This window comes from Prionailurus bengalensis, chromosome C1, assembly GCF_016509475.1.
Source record: "Prionailurus bengalensis isolate Pbe53 chromosome C1, Fcat_Pben_1.1_paternal_pri, whole genome shotgun sequence".
NCBI lineage: Eukaryota > Metazoa > Chordata > Mammalia > Carnivora > Felidae > Prionailurus > Prionailurus bengalensis.
The window spans coordinates 16,671,698-16,688,395 of record NC_057345.1 but is presented as its reverse complement, the minus strand read 5'-3'; the positions used below and the strand labels follow the sequence as shown (position 1 = coordinate 16,688,395).

The window sequence follows — 16,698 nt, the reverse complement described above, 5'->3', positions numbered from 1 at the left end:
TATAGCCCTTCCTCTGCTTCCAGCAGGGCTCGACGCTGATGACAATAATGGACAGAGGCAGGGGCTTATTGCTTGTTGATCCTGGAATCACACCAAGGCAGGGCTGGAGAGGGGCTTGGAGGTCACCCAGCTCCTTCCCTTCACCTTATGTATGGGAAACTGAGGCTCGGAGGGGAGAAAGAATAAATAGTTACCACGAGCCTCTCTGTGCTAGGTGCTGGAGACAGACCCACAAGCAAACCAGCCATGGCTCCTGTCCCCAGGGGGAATGGCTTCTACTTGGGGAGACTGGTGTTCAACATTGAATGACACAGTGGTTTCATGGCTTCTGTGACAGATGTCAGAAAAAGGAGGGGACTGCCGGAGCCCACACCTCATACAAGGGGCAGGTGCAGGCCTCAGAGCAAGGCACCCCTGGCCCCAGACTCTCAGCCTGTTTGCGGAGGCTGCATCTAAGGCACCGTGATGCCCCTCACAGGGATGGTTGCCCAGCTGGCACCAGGAGCTGCCATAGGTCAGGAGGGCCCTACTTGTGCTTGGAGATAGAATATCTTTGGGCTTGTGGATGCTGATTGATGGAAATTAAGTGTTACCTGCAGTGGGTGTTAGGGAAGGAAAAGACTTATTTGATAAAACCAAAGGGTCTCTGGGCTCAGCCAACTATAGACGGGAAGGGACTCGGGCTGGATGAGGAGGGAAAGGCAATGTATTCTGGGCAGGGAGAAGGGTGGAACTCTGTACCAGCTGGTCTCTGACCCTAGAAAATTGTAGATTCGTAGGTTGCGGGTCCGGGGTCCTTCTGTGGGTTCCCAATGGCAATGGGAATAGGTGAGCTTGAACTTGGGGTAGACAGTTTGAGACTAAGAACAGAAAGAAGCAGGGAGCAGAGTATGGGCATGGGCTTTTGGAATCAGCCCCTGCCAAGTTTAAATCCCAGCTTTGCCTTTTTCCAACTATGTGGCCTCAGGCACATTTATTGGCCTCAGTTTCCCAAATATGAATGTGGGGGCATGGGTTGTGGGGGGCCAGTGAGGTAACCTGGCATGTCCAGGGCTCAGCTTTTGGTAGGCCCCCAATGCAAACCTGGGGACAGTGTTATATTTATGAAGAGAAGGCCGAGTTCTTGGAGCCTGGGAGCATGGGGAGCCAAGTGTGGATCAGGGACCAGGAGCAGAGGGGTCCCTTGACCGTGGCCCCTGAGTAGGAGCCAGCTGGTCTCTGTATCTGTGAAATCATTGCTCGCATCCCTGATATAGGAGGGGATGATCCCTACCCAGGGTGGAAGAAGAAACTTATAAACCCTCCACATCTTGTGGTCAAAAAGGCATTCCTTGCAGCTTGGCGTGTCTTTTTCCTGTCCCTGTCCCAACCTCCCTTGCCTGCCCCCCTTAGAAACCCTCGCCAGGTTTCCCTCAGCCCAGCAGACAAGCTGGCATTTTCAAAGGCCTGTATCTCCTGACAAAGAGAGAACAACAAGGAAACAATTATGGAAAACAAAAATGGCAAAAAAAAAAAAATTGTCGCTTCCAAAGTACAGGTTTCTGATCTGACACTGTGGCCCACATAAACGGTGTATTGATTTTTTAAACAAAAGAGAAATGAGAGGAAAGATGTATCACTCAGGGCACTGCTGGGCAGACTGCTAAGTGGTTGATGGAGGAGAGTCATGAAGAGAGTGGCCCTGCGACCCGGCCAGAGGCACCCCGTGAACCAGGCTGGGTTCCTAGGCCTTTGCCTCTGTTCCCTCTCGTGTGTGTGTGTGTGTGTGTGTGTGTGTGTGTGTGTGTAGCCCTTCTTCCTTCCCATCTGGGGTATTTCCCATGCCCCTCCTATGTGCTAGGCGTCTATCAAAGTGACCTCAAGGATACTCACCGTCCAGCGGAGAGGGCAGACGTGTCAGTGAGTGAGTGTCTGAAAACCAGCTAGAGGACCATGTGCTTTATTTTTTTTTTAATGTTTATTTATTTTTGAGAGTGGGGGAGGGGCAGAGAGAGGAGGACAGAGGATCCAAAGCAGGCGCTGCGTTGACAGCCGAGAGCCCATGTGGGACTCGAACTCACAAACCCAGAGATGATGACCTGAGCCAAAGTCGGATGCTTAATTGACTGAGCCACCCAGGCGCCCCGAGAACTATGTGCTTTGACTTCACCTGGCCAATGACCTACTCACCCATATCCCCGTCCTCTGCAAACTTTTATGAAAAAAAGCCTTGATTCCAGAAATCTTTTTTTTTTTTCTTGTAAACAAATCTGCAGATGATTTTGCTGTGCCACCAGATTGGAGAACCGAGACTCTAAAAAGACAGGAGTTTGTGATCCAAGGCTCTGGAGGTCACTGTGGGGACACAAATGGGAAATTGGGGAAGGTTCCGTGGAGGAGGGGTGATCTTTGTGTTGAACCCTGACAGTTGAGTGTGTATTGTCCAGGTGGATGAGGATTCGTGTGAGGGCGGGGGGGGGGGGGCTGTGCAGGATCACGGCAAAGGCGTGGGGGGTGTGAAATGCCTCCTCTCACGACCAAAGGAGCCAAAGTGGACGGAGGTAGTCGTGGAATTAGGCCGCAGCCGCCTGTTGTTCAGCCCACCTCAGTGGGCTGGTGCCTCTGTGAGCTCCACGGGGCCTTTTGGAACCAAGCTGAGATCCCAGCTAGGCCCAGGCAGGTTCTCCTACGCCTGAGCGAACTTTGGGTCTCCCTGGGCTCCGAGGCTGGACTGGCAGTCTGCACAGGAACGTTATGCTTTCTATCATTTTTGAATTTGAACTGTCAGCCCTTCTCGTGGTCACCACAGTGGAAGTGCTGTGGCTAGTGTCTAACCTCCCGGTCCTCCGGCAAGGATCATACTTGCTGGGCCCAACCGTCAGGAACCTTGCAGGGGAAGCCTGGTGGCTTGTGGGCAGCAGTGGTGTTAGTTGATCTCCTGGAGGCTCCCAGAATTTGCCAGTATTCGGGGTGAAACTGGGGACAGAGTCTCACTCTCTCGCTGGTTCATGCCCATCTCAGAGCACGGTGATGAATATTAATGACTTAATAGATCGGTTAGCATCATGCCTGGGGTATAGTAAGTGCTCAATAAATACAAGCTATTAAGATTTTTTAAATTCACTCATTCATTTGCTCTGCTTTTAGTAACTCATTTACCCACTGTTCATTCATTCATTCACCCCCATTAACTCATTCATTGGGCACAAATCCATTACAGATCTGTTCTTTGTCTACATTGGGCTTACCTGAGCCCACAGGTGCTTCCAAACTTCAGCATAGGTCAACATAGGCCTGGGAATTCAAACACTCCTGTTTGCCTGTGAGCACAGATACCTTTAATGACAGTAGCACCTGTCACCCAAACAAGTGACAACAGATGGCACATTGGGGACCTCTTGCAGCCTTTAATCACACTGGAGCATCCCTCTCTGAAATGGCCACAGGACGCTGAGTGTCTTAACACTGGCACCAACCTTTAACTGAACACCAACTGGACGCTCTGTCTGAGTCTAGAGCCCATGGGTGGCTGTGACAGGTGCAAAGCTGAGGATGAAGAGGCCTGCTCCTTTGAGGACTTGGCAGTGAGAAGCCTGAACCGTGCCACATTTTTCCATTTATTTATTTATTTATTTATATATCACCTTGCCTTTCTGGAGACTTGGAAAAAAAAAAAAAAAACCATTGACAGTGTTAGAGGGTGCTGGTTAAGTCTCAAAGCAGTGACTCCTGAAGGAGTTCGGAGGAGGGAGAGAAGTTGGGGCAAGGGCGTCAGGGCGGGCTTCCTGGAGGAGGAGTCCATCAGGTGGGGAGAAGGGCCTGGGCACAGCGGTTCTTGCAGGGAAGCTGAGAGGAGCGGGGCGGCCCCGGGCCTGGAGCGGGCCTGGCTGCCCTAGTCAGGAAAGAGCAGGAAGCCAGAGAAGACGCTGTCCGAGCCTTCGGTGCCCACCATGCCGTTGTAGTCATTGACCGCCAGCCACACCTGCTCACCCGCCTGTAGCTGCAGCAGCACACCGCCCGAGCTGACCTGCTTCCTGTTGGACAGGTGGTCACAGAAGGTGGTCACCCTGACACCACTCTGGTACAGCAGCACGCACAGGTTGGCCGTCTGCGACGTGTGGTACACAAAGTAGTAAAGACCCGGGACTCTGCAGGTGAACTTGCCAGTGCTTGTGTCATAATCGCCCTGCGGGTTGGTGATGGCTACGTTGAACTTGACCAGGCTGTTGGCCGTGGGGTACTGGGATGTCTGCCGTGTGACCGTGAAGACAGACTGGTGCTTCTGCTTGTATCTGCCCTCCTCGCCCGGCTCTCCAGGGGGTCCCATGAGGCCGGGAACCCCTGGACTACCAGCCGTTCCCGTGGGGCCATTTTTCCCGGGATGCCCAGGTGTGCCGCGTTCTCCCTTCTGACCCTTGGGTCCTTGAGTTCCAGGGATAGCTGGGATTCCTGGGGAGAGAGTAGGTGGGAAGGAAGTGATGGGGCAGGGGACAGGAACAGGGACCCTGGGTGTCCTCCAGGGGACGTGCCACCAGAGTTTGGTCTCTGGAACGTCCTTCTCCAGATGGACTGGATCACCTGGGGGTAAGCGTGCAGAGAGTTGGAAGGAGGCCCTGGTTGGGGTCCGGCCTCCCCCATGGACTTGTTCTCCGAGCGCTAAGACACTCCCCTGTCTCTTGGCTTCAGTTTCCACATTTACGGTGGAGAGGGTGGGACTCGCCAGCCTCAGGAGGTGTCAGAACCGGGCAGGGTCTCAGAGAGCACGTCAGAGGCCTTGACTGTCAACCCACAGCCAGCGTGTGGCCTCAGAGAGCTTCTGTGTGGCCTGCACGGTGTTTTCTTAAACGTTTAATTTAGAGCCCAACGTTAACAAATCCAAACCTCACCTGACAGTTTTGCTTCTGAGTGTTTCTTGACAAAAATCAGAAGATTGGTCGGAGGCCCATTTCCTGGAAAGCTCATGAAACTTATTCTTTAGGCCGCATTAACTTGCGCTGGCCCCTTCGAGGCCCTTTGCCTAACATTAATCTTAAAATTTTGTCGACTTTTTATGTTGAAATAATTATAGATTCACAGGAAGTTGCCAAGAAAAAGGGGGGGGGGGCAAGAAGAGCCCATGTATTCTTTGCTTAGTTTTCCCCAGCGGCACATCTTGCATAACTAAAGTACGATATCAAAACGGGAAAACTCACCTTTGGACGATCCACTTTGCACGTGCATTCATTTGCACGTGTGTGTGTATAGTTCTAGTACAATCTTGTAGCACGTGTAGATTTGTGTCACCACCCCCTTCCCCGCAGTCAAATGTACCTATAATTTTGTATTATTTTTTAAAGAGAGGCCTCAATATTTTATAAGGTTCAGAGCCCCACAAAACCTGTATCCCTTCCTGAGATGGAACCACCCCAGGCCGGCTTAGCACATGGGAATCACTGGATGGAGCCCAAACAGAAGTGGCCCCCACCAAGGGGGTTGATTTCTCCAGCTCCCCCGGCCCCATTCAGCCCACTGGAGCCCCTATGACGCCTGGGCTGGTTCCATTTCTCTCATATTACAGATGAGGAAACTGAGGCCAAAGACTTGCTCAAGGCCACGCAGCCAGGAGGAGGTGGAGTCAGGATCGAAAATCAAGTCTGGCTGAGTCCCAGTCAGAGGATGTGATTCTTGTGACAGCCCTGATTATCTGAGCCTCTGTGAGATTTTTCTCCCCTTTCCAAACTGTACTCATCTTTTAGGGCCTGGCTCTAGTCTCCTCCTCCAGGAAGCCCTCTTTGGCTGACTCTGCCAGCCCTCATGGCCGCTTCCTACTTCCTTAGGGTTGGGTGTCTGTATAGACCTATTTGTGACAGATCTTCTATGGCTTGTGAGCCTGTTCGGTCCCGGGGTTAGGAGAGGGGGATGAGGATCCAACAGATCCAGGCTAAAGCTGTGTGACCCTGGGCAGGTGACCTCCCCTCCCCAGGCCTCTGCTTGCCTAATTGAGGAAAGGATATAATAGAGATCCCAGAGAGCTTCTGGGAGCTTGGAGTGGGAGAAGGCATGTGCTGGGCACCTCGTAGGAAGTGCTCCATAGGGTCAGCTCCTGGTGACGGTTGTCAGTGATGCAGGGCCATGTCTCATCCCTCCAGACAACTGATTGGGACGGGGAGGACATGCACTGGGGAGGGGCCTGAGAGGCAGGGGAAGGTAGTGACTAAAGGCACTTTGGAGCGGGACAGGATTCCACAGTGTGACTTGGGCAAGTTCCTCCAACTCTCTGAACCTCAAGTTTGACATTTGTAAGATGGCAGTCAGGCACTTTTAAAAAGGATTTTGGCCTCAGTTTTCTCACTTGCAAAACAGAGTTAACAATTTTATCTACCCTGTAAGGTAAGCATGTGCTGAGCATTTGGAACCATGGCTGGTATGTAGTAGGTGCCCAATAATTGGTGGCCATCCGCCACTGAGCTGTGAGATGACCGGAGGCAGCGTGCGGTGTGGGATCTCAAAAGATGGCAGAACCGAGAGCCTTATCCGGCTCACCTTGAATTAGAGAATTCCTTCTGGAATGTTGGCCAAATCCCATTCTATTGCCAGGAGAGAAGGTGACAGTGGGGAAATCCCTAAGGACGTTCCTTGCCACCGGCCTCCCACACCCCCGCTGCCTCTGCCAACCCCCCCCCCCCATCACTTCTGTCCAACCTCACCCCAGTCTCACCCACGCTGGCTCCAGACACGCTGCATCCTGGATACGCACCTTCTGACAAACAAGTCGCCCCCAGACTCTGGTGCTTGCTCAGCACCAGGGCCCCTTCGTGTTTTCAGCCGCCTTGGCTCATGCTAGGGCTTGCCCATCAATCTGCAATCCTGACTTCTCACTCCCCATGGCCCAACTATCCAGGATCCCAGGGTGACGGGTGAGCACAGATCTCCCATAAAAACAGTAAGGACAACAGCTATACCACGCAGAGCCTACACTTACTAAGACCTACCATGTGCTGGATGCTGCTTTAGTAGCAACTCACTTAATCCTCCCTTTACAGCACCCTGTGCAGTAGGTACTATCTCCCCATTTTATAGATGAGGAGACTGAGGCGCTCTGCACAGGGAAGTGGTAGGGCTGGGAACTGAAGCCCGGCCCTCAGTGCATTGTGGACGTTCTCTACATGGGCCCCGCCCCCCCCCCAGGGGTCCGTGTTGCAGGGCAGGTGATGGATGGAGGAGCTGTAATAAACAGCACAGCACTTTAGAGTTTGTCAAAGGTCTTCAGGTGGGTCATCTCCTGTGATCCTCCCTGCCACCTTCTGGGGCAGGTGCTTTTGCTCTCTCCCTGTTGTCAGATGAGAAACTGAGGCACAGAGAGGGGAATATGGAGGACCAAGGCCTGGGCTCTGAGAAAAGAGGGGTTACACCTGCTGGGAAAGCTGGACTCTGTCCTGGGAGCAGGTGCGTCCGTAGGGACTGTACTTCTCGCCAACAAGTCGCTGCCCTTCTCCCCCAGGTTAGCGTCAGATGCACACTGTGCCTGCTGCCCCCAGGTCTTAGGTGACCCCTCCCCAGAAGCCCAGCAGACTCACCTGGCTCACCCTTGGGCCCCGGCAGGCCATCGTGTCCGTCCTTCCCTGGGGCCCCCGGCAGGCCTGGCATCCCGGGGATCCCATAGCAGCCTGTGCTGGCCTGGCCCCCAAGTGGCAACACCAGCAAGAGCACCAGCAGGTTTAGTCCAAGGGGGGGCCTGGAGCTGGACACCGTGTCCATCCTGGGGAAGGATCTGGGTAGGGAGAGAGCTGAGTTGGCCCCCTGGCCCCTCACTCACCCTCCTCGCTGGTCTTTTGATAGCCCTCAGGAGCCTATAGGTCCCTTCCCCAGGCCTCCTGCCCCTTGGGTCCTGGGACCACAGGATGGATGGAGGATGGGGCCTCTTCTCTGAGCCGGGACCTTTAGCTCAGCAGTGATGGGGACCCTCCTTCCTCTCACAAATCAAGCTGTCCCCATGTTTCAGGGAGGTAGCAGGGAGAAACTGCCATTTGCTCCCTCTCAGCCGGGGTCTTGGCCTCACCTGGGGGTGGCAGGATTCTGGTCTGGTCACAGAAGTATCCTCAAATCTGCTTCCCCTCTCCCCGACTGGAGGACACGGTGTCAGAGCGGACACAGCAGAGAGGGCCCAGAGCAGGCTGGGCGGCCCCCTCCCCTCTGCTCACCCTGCCCCCAGTCCCACATCCCCTTTCCCATCATTTTTCCTGACTCAATACTTTCTTTTCGGTACTGAGCTAGGCTGACCCTGTGTCCCCCCCCCGCCCCGGATCATGAGCATCTGAAAAGGGGAAATGTCCCCTCCCCCGGATTTGCTGAAGCATGTGTGTGTGTGTGTGTGTGTGTGTCCAGTTCAGCCCATCCCTATATGTTGGCATTTACAGTGCCTGAGACTCAGCTATTTTACAATATTCCTAGGAGGAAGTTATAATTCCCCCTTTACAGATGAGGAAACTGAGGCCCAGGGAGGTGAAAGCCCTTACCAGAGGTCACACAGCAAATCCATTCTTGGGGTCCAAAGTCTTGCTCTGCTTAGCCTCTGCTTAGCCTCATATGCACTTGTCAAGTGGCAGGCCTTATTCTAGAAACTTCCATTTGCCCCTCCCATTGGTTATACTTGGAGGTGGACACCCAGGATGGACAAGCTTTGATGGCAAGCAGCCTGCTGTGGTGGGACTCTGGCTACAGAGTCAGTGGCCTCAGATCTTCCAGCTCTGCCACTCCCTTGCTCTGAGGCCCTCAGCAAACCACTGGCTCCTCCAGGCCTTAGCCTTCCCATCTGTATACTGGGTGGTGGGGGAGGCCCAGGCTTCGCATGTCAGTGCCTCTTCCTTTGCTGGGGTCCTTGACGATCCCAGCCTCCCTGCCCGCACCGCCTCTGGCACCCCTGCATCTGGTCTTGGAGCCTGTGGGAGCTGGTGAGGCGTTGCTGGTTGGGGCCAGTTTGGGCAGAGCCGAGAGAGGCGCCTCTCCTCTCTTCCTCTTCTCCTCCTATGAGATTCAGAAGAGGAAGGGGCTGTCGAGCAGTAGAGGGCTCCAGCCCTGACCCCACACTTGCCACCCGTGTCACTCGGGGTGAGGGGTTTGACCTTCCTGAGCATCAGGTCCCCCTCTGTGAATGAGGGGTTCCAATAGCTCCCATGCAGGGCAGTGGTGAAGACCCAGTGTATGATGCATGTACAGGGCTTAGGCTGGTGCCGGGCATGAGCAGGAGTTCAGAGCTCTGTCCCTGCCTCACCAACTGACCCTTAGGGCCTCAGTTTCCCAGTCTGTCCCTCTACCCTGTGGCACAGGGCTGCAGAGTGTGGGATGAGCGCAAGGATGTGAATGTCCTTGACCCTGAAAGTCCCCAGCAGGTGGAGGGCTGGGAAAAGCATAAATGATAGACACAGCACTGGCAGGGGGGTGGGGAGGGGGACCCGAATGGCACCTGGGGCTCCCATCTTCAGTTCTCATCTCGTTTGCGCCTGGGTCTGTCTTGTCCAGCAGGTGGCAGCCTCAGCCCACGCTCAGCCCGCCCTTGCCCCAGCAGCCAGGCCCAGCCTAGCTCTGCCCGTTCCTCCATCCAGCCTGGCCAGTGATTTGCCCAGTGAGGGGGAGGGCGGGCAGGGTGTGCAGTGTGTGGGTGGAATTTAGAATAAGGAGCAGCCAGACTCCCTGCACTCACATTTCTGTAGCCGGGTCTCTTCCACCACTTACGGGGCCCGCACTCCTGACATCTCTGAGTCCCGTTGCAAGGAAAGGAGGTCTCCACTTTGGGGTCAGGCAGAGCTGGTTCAAATCTAGGTCCTGCCGCTTTCTGGCAGTGTGACCTTGGATAGGGATCTCCTTTCTCCGAACCAGTGAAGAGGGATTGCTGAGATTAGATGCATCAATGGCTAGGAAATGTCCAGCCCATCGTAGATACACAAAGATGGGCTTCTTTTCCCAGTCCGTGGGAGAGTGTGTTCTGGGCAAGGAGGCAGAGAGCTGGGGCAGAGTGGAGGCCTGAAGGAGGCAGAGAGGCCGTGAGGAGTCCAGCACTATGCTGGGGCTACAGAGGGGTCACTCTCTTCTCCCCAAACCCCAGAGGCTGTCGGTCGGGGCAGGGCAGGGCAGCCCCAGGAGAGGGTCTTGGGTGTATGTCAGAGGCCAGGGTGCTGGGGAGGGGGTGGCATGTGAGGACTCCCAGGCTGCTTGTGTGTCATCTAGTGGGTGGGAGACATGGCCCCCGTGGCTCAGAGGATGGCCCAGTGTGAGTGTGACAGGGTCAGCAGGTGGGAGAACCGGGGCATTTCTAAGGCATGTGCGTGTTGGAGAGTGAGGAGGACGTGCACCCCTGCGTGTCGCCTGTATCCCAAGTACGACTGTGGGTTTGAGGGTGTAACTAGTGTGCACGTCCAGGGGTGTGCACAGTGTATCTAAGGGCCTGGGTTGGTGTGCACCGAAGAAGGGGATTCCTGTGCCCGTGTTTCAGTGGGAAGTAGGTCTCCATGGGGGAATGTGGGTCACGTGCAACCTGAGGAAGATGGGTTGCAGGTGTGTGGTGTGCGTGGTGTGCAGGTGTGTGATGTGCGCACAGCACAAAGCACAGATGGCTTCCTTTGAGAAAATGTGCAGGGCATTGGACAGCCTAGGACTGAACTCCCGGTCTCCTTATTGTCTTCACATATGGAGGACATAGCGAGGCTTCTCGCTTCCGAGTGTTCCTGGACAGGCTAAGTGGGACCCTGGGAAGGCACCATGAGAAATCCAGACCTTCTCAGTTGCAGCCCGGGAGGGATGCCCAGCGAGCAGCAGCCCCAGCCTCACATGCCTGCCTGAGTGGAAGCCCAGGGCCGGACTCAGGAAACCTGGCTTTGGGGAGGACTGCTGGCTGCCCTTGGGCCGATTACCACCCCTCTCTGAGTCTTGCCCATGTTTTTCTGGTTCAAGGTTGGAAAGCACGTGTCAGGCTGTGGCTGTGGAGGCTGGCAAGGGTCGCGGTTAAACACGCAGGCTAGGGTAAGTAAGCCTTACTAGCCTCACTTGGCTAGTAAGACTTGGGTTCAGACCCCAGCTCCTCTACTTAAACGCTGACCTTGGGCCTTATATCCAGCCCCAGACTCCAACCTGCTTCATTATCTGTAAAATGGGGTCGTGATACCCACCTCACCCCTCAGCTGTACAGATTAAACAAAGCATAATAATACCTAGGACTTACTCAGCCCTTACTCTGACTCAGGAACGGCTCTGCAATTTTCATATATTAAGTCACTCAATCCTCTCAACAACCCTTTGAAGTAGGTGCTGTTGTTATTCCCATTTTTACAGACAAGGAAACTGAGTTCACTGAAGTTATATAATATGCACGTGGTTGGACAACCAGTAAGTGGTGGCCCTAGGTCCTAGGACTCCCAGGACCTGCTAAATACCTGCTGTAAAATACAAAACACAGGCCTGCCTCGTAAGCACTCCGTAACTGTCGCCCTTATGCTCCCTCCCAGTGCCCAGTGTAGCAGCTCAACAGACGCTCAACAGACACGGCCTCGGGTATTTATTGTAGGAAGGGTTCGAAGAGATCAGTCTCCTTACAGCGTGCAGCCAGCGGCGAGTTCTAGGGGCCCCGGGAGCCAGCCCTCTCCCTTCAGGCAGCTCGAGCAACAGCACCCCCAGGCAGAGCAGACCATAGCAACCAGAGAGGTGGAGTGAATGGGCCAGAGTCACACAGAAAAGGAAGCATGTGAGGCCAGGGTCGGGAGGCTCCCTCCCTGGTTCAGATGGATGGGAAGACGAGGAAGCCACTGAAGACGCTGTCCACCTCAGGGCCCTGGTAAATCCGGCCCTGGGCGGGGTCTCTTTCGATCCAGACCCGATCGCCGCGCTGTAACTTGAGAATCGTGCTCCCGGACACCGTCTGGAAGATTCCCTTGCCGTTGGCGTCACAGAAGCCCAAGGAGCGCTGGGCCTGGTCCCTCCCAGAGGACACGATGGACAGGCAGATGTCCCACTTGGACACCACCTGGAAAGTGAAATAGTAGTAGCCCGACACAGCACAGATGAACTGGCCCGTGTTATTGTGGTACGGGCCTTCCTGGTTGGTGACGACCGTGTCGAAGATGACGATGTTGCCACTCATTGGTGGGTTCCGCCTGATGGCCGAGAAGGCTGGCCGTGGCTGGTCCTTGATGTTGCCCGGGTTGCCCTTGATGCCTTTCACTCCCGGGATGCCAGGGAGACCCAGGGAGCCACTGGGCCCAGGGAAGCCCATGTTGCCAGGGTTTCCAGGGGGCCCAGGGTCCCCCTGGTCTCCTTTAAGGCCCTGGATGCCCGTCCGGATGCCAGGTGCCCCTGTGGGGGAGAAAGGCCAGATCTGGAGTGAGAGTCCAGTGTTCCCTAGTCCTCAGGGAGATGGGAGCTGGGAGATGGCCCGGCTGCTGTGCAGTGGAGGATGGGGGAGTGCCTGGGCCTTTAAGACCTTGACTCTGGCTGGCTGTGTGACCTTGAGCAAATGTTCCAACCTCTGAGCTGCAGCTTCTTTATCTATCAAGTGGAAAGAAGTGCAAACAGGCACTTGGGAAGTTGTCAGGTCCTGGCAAAAGCAGGACACTGGCTCGTCCACTGTGCTTCTGGCCGGCCGTGAACTCCACATCCTGCCAGGCCACTGACCCCGATCCCTTTAGGGTTAGGACGCCTGGATGCAAATGCTTGCAAGTGTCTCTGCAGATCTTTCTGGGCTGGTGCCGACTGGGAGGCTCAAGAGAATTCCCTGAGACTTCCTTCTCCCACTCTGGGCACGTCCTCCTCTCCCTTCTCCTTCACCCCCAACCTGTTTTCTAGACTGTGAGTTTCTGATGCCAAAAGGGGCTGGCAATGGGGAAGCAGGGACAGAGTTGGGTGTGGGGGGCTGGAAGGAAGCCGAAAGGATAGTTGCCATTCGTCGATCCTCTCTGTGTGCCAGGTGGGGTTATTTCTTCGGTTTACAGATGAGGAAACTGAGGCTCAGAGAGGGCCAGTAACTTGCCCGAGGTTACATAGCAAGAAAAGTCTCCTGAGTCTAAAGGCTAGCACCTTATTCATTCTGGTAACTTAACAACAGCCCAGGAGTGTGCACTTTTCCAAGACCTTTCTCATTCATCGCCTGTAGTGGTCCATCCTCCAGGGAAGGAAGGTGAGGCCAAAGAAAGAGGACTCAGGAGCCTGAGGGGCTCAGTTAAGCGTCTGACTTCGGCTTGGGTCATGATCTCACGGTTTATGAGTTCAAGTCCCACATCTGGCTCTGTGCTGACAGCTCAGAGCCTGGAGGCTGCTTCAGATTCTGTGTCTCCCTCTCTCTCTCTCTCTGCTCCTCCCCTGCTCACTCTCTGTCTCTCTCTCCTTCAAAAATAAATAAACATTAAAAAAAGAAAAAAAAAAAGAAAGAAAGAGGACCCAGGCAGTGAGGGGGATATGGAGGGGCTGGCAGCCTGGGGACATGTCCAGAGAGAAGACTAGGCCCCCTCAGCCTCTGGGACCAAGTGCAGAGTGCACAGGCATCACGTGGGGGCCCAGGTGGATTCCCGCTTCTTGGTGCCACCCCCAAGTCTCCACCCTGGAGGCCAGGCCAGGCCAAGGGAGGAGGGGCTGGGGTCCAGAGGGAGGTACTCACCTGGCTCCCCTTGCTCCCCCTTGAGGCCTGGCCGTCCGGGTCGGCCAGGCGCTCCTGGGGCCCCGGCCTTCCCATCTGGTGCTCGGCACACATCCTGGGTCACTGTAAAGGTCAGGGATGTGGCCAGCACGCAGACCACCAGCCAGCCCCATGGGGCCTCCATGATGCCACTGTGGAGACATGGGCCAGAGTGGGCGTCACACCCTCACACACACCCAACTCATACACTTGAACCCTACGCCCACAATGTTCTGTACACATCCCCCCACCACCGAGGCACATACGCTCCCTCGAGGGCCTCCGAAGTCTGCCTTCCACCCAGCTCCAGGGACCCCGCACATATACGCAGAACCAGAAATTTGCCCAGATACACACACACACACACACACACACACACACACACACACACACAGCTGAGCACACCCACACAGTTACATACTCAAACACACAAACACAGCCTCTCATCCCACACCTGCACACCACGGCGAGCGAACTCAAAATCCACTGCACGCTCCTGGAAGCCCAAACCGACACCCAAATAGACTCCACCTCTCACTCCCCCAGACACACACATTCATATACTCCTACCGATGATCAATCCCATTGAACAAATATTTATTGAGCGCCTACGCCTTATTTAATTCACACTCTCTCACCCAGATGGCAGAGCTGTGCATACGCACGGGGATTCACAACCCCCTGACACAACACATGTGCTCACTCCCCTACACATTCGGCCCCTTTCAGCACCCTCTGTACCCTCCACGGGGACCCCTCTCCTGGCTCCAACACCCCTAGCCTCTCCCCAGCTTCCTGTGTTCTGGGGGGGCCAAAACCTAGGAACTCTGGCTAGAGCTGATGTGTCTATATTTCCACCTCCCACCATCTCCCCAACCCAAGGAATAAAGGTCCCCCACTCACTTATTCCGGATCTTGGATCAGTGCCCCTTGCAACTCTGTCCTGGCACAGAACCGGCTGGCAGTGTTCTCCCTCCCTCCCGCCTCGATTGTCCAGCCTCCTAGGTCAGCTCCCCGGGCCCCCACCCCCTCAGGCGCGGGCCTCACCTGCCTCAGCTGGCAGTCAGTTCAACTGGATGCTCCTGTCCTCCACCCAGGGACCCCTGTGGGACACCCAGCAGGGGTGGCGCCTGTCCGGCTGTGGCCAAGTTTCACATCCCTTCTGACTTCCCCTTCTCCTTCCCTGGACCTGCCCCCAGCATTGCCCCAGGGGTCAGAAGCCTACCAGGGACATTTTGAGCAGACCTCAGCAAGACTGGGACACTGAATGTCCTACCCCAGCCGCAGCTGGCATGGGGGCAGGGACTGCAAGGCAGGAGTCTGCAGGGATGGAGACGGTGGGGGGGGGGGGGTACTGGGGGGATGTGAGAACCAGAGAGGCAGAGAACATCAGGGCTGAAGGAATTTTTTAAAAAGTCAGGAACTTGGACTGATCGTCAAAAGCTCGGAAAATACAGAAAAATACAAAGGGCAGTGTGGTAGTGATGGGAAGCTCAGTAATCAGCTTCCTAGACCTGCCACTTCCTAGCTGCCCTTGGGGAGTTACTTAACCTCCCGGGGCCTCAGTTTTCTTTTTTCTTTTAAACTTTTTTTTTTTAACATTTATTTATTTTTGAGAGACCGAGCATGAGCAGGGGAGGGGCAGAGAGAAAGGGAGACACAGAATCCCAAGCAGGCTCCAGGCTCCGAGCTGTCAGCACAGAGCCCGACGTGGGGCTCAAACCCACAAACCGTGAGATCATGACCTGAGCTGAAGTCGGGGGCTTAACCGACTGAGCCGCCCAGGCACCCCAACAGGGCCTTAGTTTTCTTAATCATAAACTGGGAACGACGGATTCTACGTCATCAGATTATTATAACATTTTAATGACATAAAGTACATACAAAACTTGGCACATGGTGAACATTTAGTAATTAGCTTTTATCGACATTTAAAAAACAGCAACAGGGGTGTCTGGGTGTCTCAGTCCGTTGAGCCTCCGACTTCGGCTCAGGTCATGATCTCGCGGTCTGTGAGTTCAAGCCCCACATTGGGCTCTGTGCTGACAGCTCAGGGCCTGGAGCCTGCTTCGATTCTGTGTCTCCCTCTCTCTCTGCCCCTTTCCCACTCACACGCTACCTCTCTCTCTCAAAAGTAAATAAACACTTAAAAAATTAAAAAAAAAAACAGCAACAAAGCCCATGAATTCTACCATCTAGAGAATTACTGTTACCTTTTGGCCAGATCATCTAGCCTTACTTACTTATGCTGACAGGGTGCTCACCACCTGTCAGCCCATCTCACTTCACCAGCTTGGACCTGGGAACACTCTTCTTTGGATTGAGCTACTCTGTCTCTCCCAGACTGGAGACCGATGTGTTCAGTCCTCGGCTGACCATGTCTTTCTGCTTCTTCCCATGATCATGTTTGGTTTTTGGGTTTGTGTGTGTGTGTGTGTGTGTGTGTGTTCTTTCCTGAGTATTTTACCAAAGGGAAGAGGGGAGGAAGAGGAAGAGGAAGAGGAAGAGGAAGAGGAAGAGGAGAAAATGGAAGGCTATTGACCTGGGCAGATGGGCTAGGGCCGGCATTTTCAAGCTTCTGGGACTCCTTTTTCATTTGCAATCTTGAGTGGCACCCCCAGTATGTATTCGATAGCTACAAATGGGGGTTCTCTGGATAAGAGTGTGGGGGCCCAGAGCAACTCCTGCCAGCCCCTCTCTTGCCCCCGGGGATTCAGGAAGTTAGGAGAGATGGAATCTCATGGGCCATGCCCACATATAATCACCGTGTGACCTTAGGCAAACCACATCATTTCTCTAGACCTCAGTGTCTCTATCTGTAAAACGAGGATGATACAGGCTCCTCATTGGGTGGCTGAGGATCCTCTGGGGAAGCTGATGCTATCAAACACCACATTAAAATAAGTCATCATCATGAACAATACCTGTGTGACCTTGGGCAAGTTACCTAACCAGTCTGAGCCTCACCTTCTCCATCTAGCAAGGCGAGGGAGTGGCGGGAGGCAGGAAGATTGCGCCAGGTGGTCTGTGACACCTGATCCAGCACCATCTTCTTTGATCATAGTGTGTCAGCCTTGCTTTCC

General features: G+C 54.6%; 2 protein-coding genes across 3 annotated transcripts; both read right to left on the bottom strand.

Annotated features, from left to right (window-relative positions):
- Positions 1-3,583: 3,583 nt before the first annotated feature.
- C1QC (complement C1q C chain) lies at positions 3,584-8,153 on the bottom strand. The gene is made up of 3 exons (XM_043574052.1): positions 8,018-8,153; positions 7,536-7,729; positions 3,584-4,428 (listed from the first exon to the last, which is right to left on the bottom strand). Exons 2-3 carry the CDS (start codon positions 7,714-7,716, stop codon positions 3,872-3,874), a joined length of 738 nt encoding a protein of 245 aa, XP_043429987.1. The 5' UTR covers positions 7,717-7,729; positions 8,018-8,153; the 3' UTR covers positions 3,584-3,871.
- A 3,338-nt stretch (positions 8,154-11,491) lies between these two features.
- C1QA (complement C1q A chain) lies at positions 11,492-14,792 on the bottom strand. Of its 2 annotated transcripts, none has more exons than XM_043574050.1 (3): positions 14,663-14,792; positions 13,598-13,767; positions 11,492-12,300 (listed from the first exon to the last, which is right to left on the bottom strand). In XM_043574050.1, the coding sequence occupies exons 2-3, from the start codon at positions 13,758-13,760 to the stop codon at positions 11,726-11,728; spliced, it is 738 nt and encodes a 245-aa protein (XP_043429985.1). In that variant the 5' UTR covers positions 13,761-13,767; positions 14,663-14,792; the 3' UTR covers positions 11,492-11,725. The 2 variants fall into 2 exon arrangements, with proteins under 2 accessions (XP_043429985.1, XP_043429986.1); XM_043574051.1 differs by lacking the exon at positions 14,663-14,792 and adding an exon at positions 14,519-14,543.
- Positions 14,793-16,698: the final 1,906 nt, after the last annotated feature.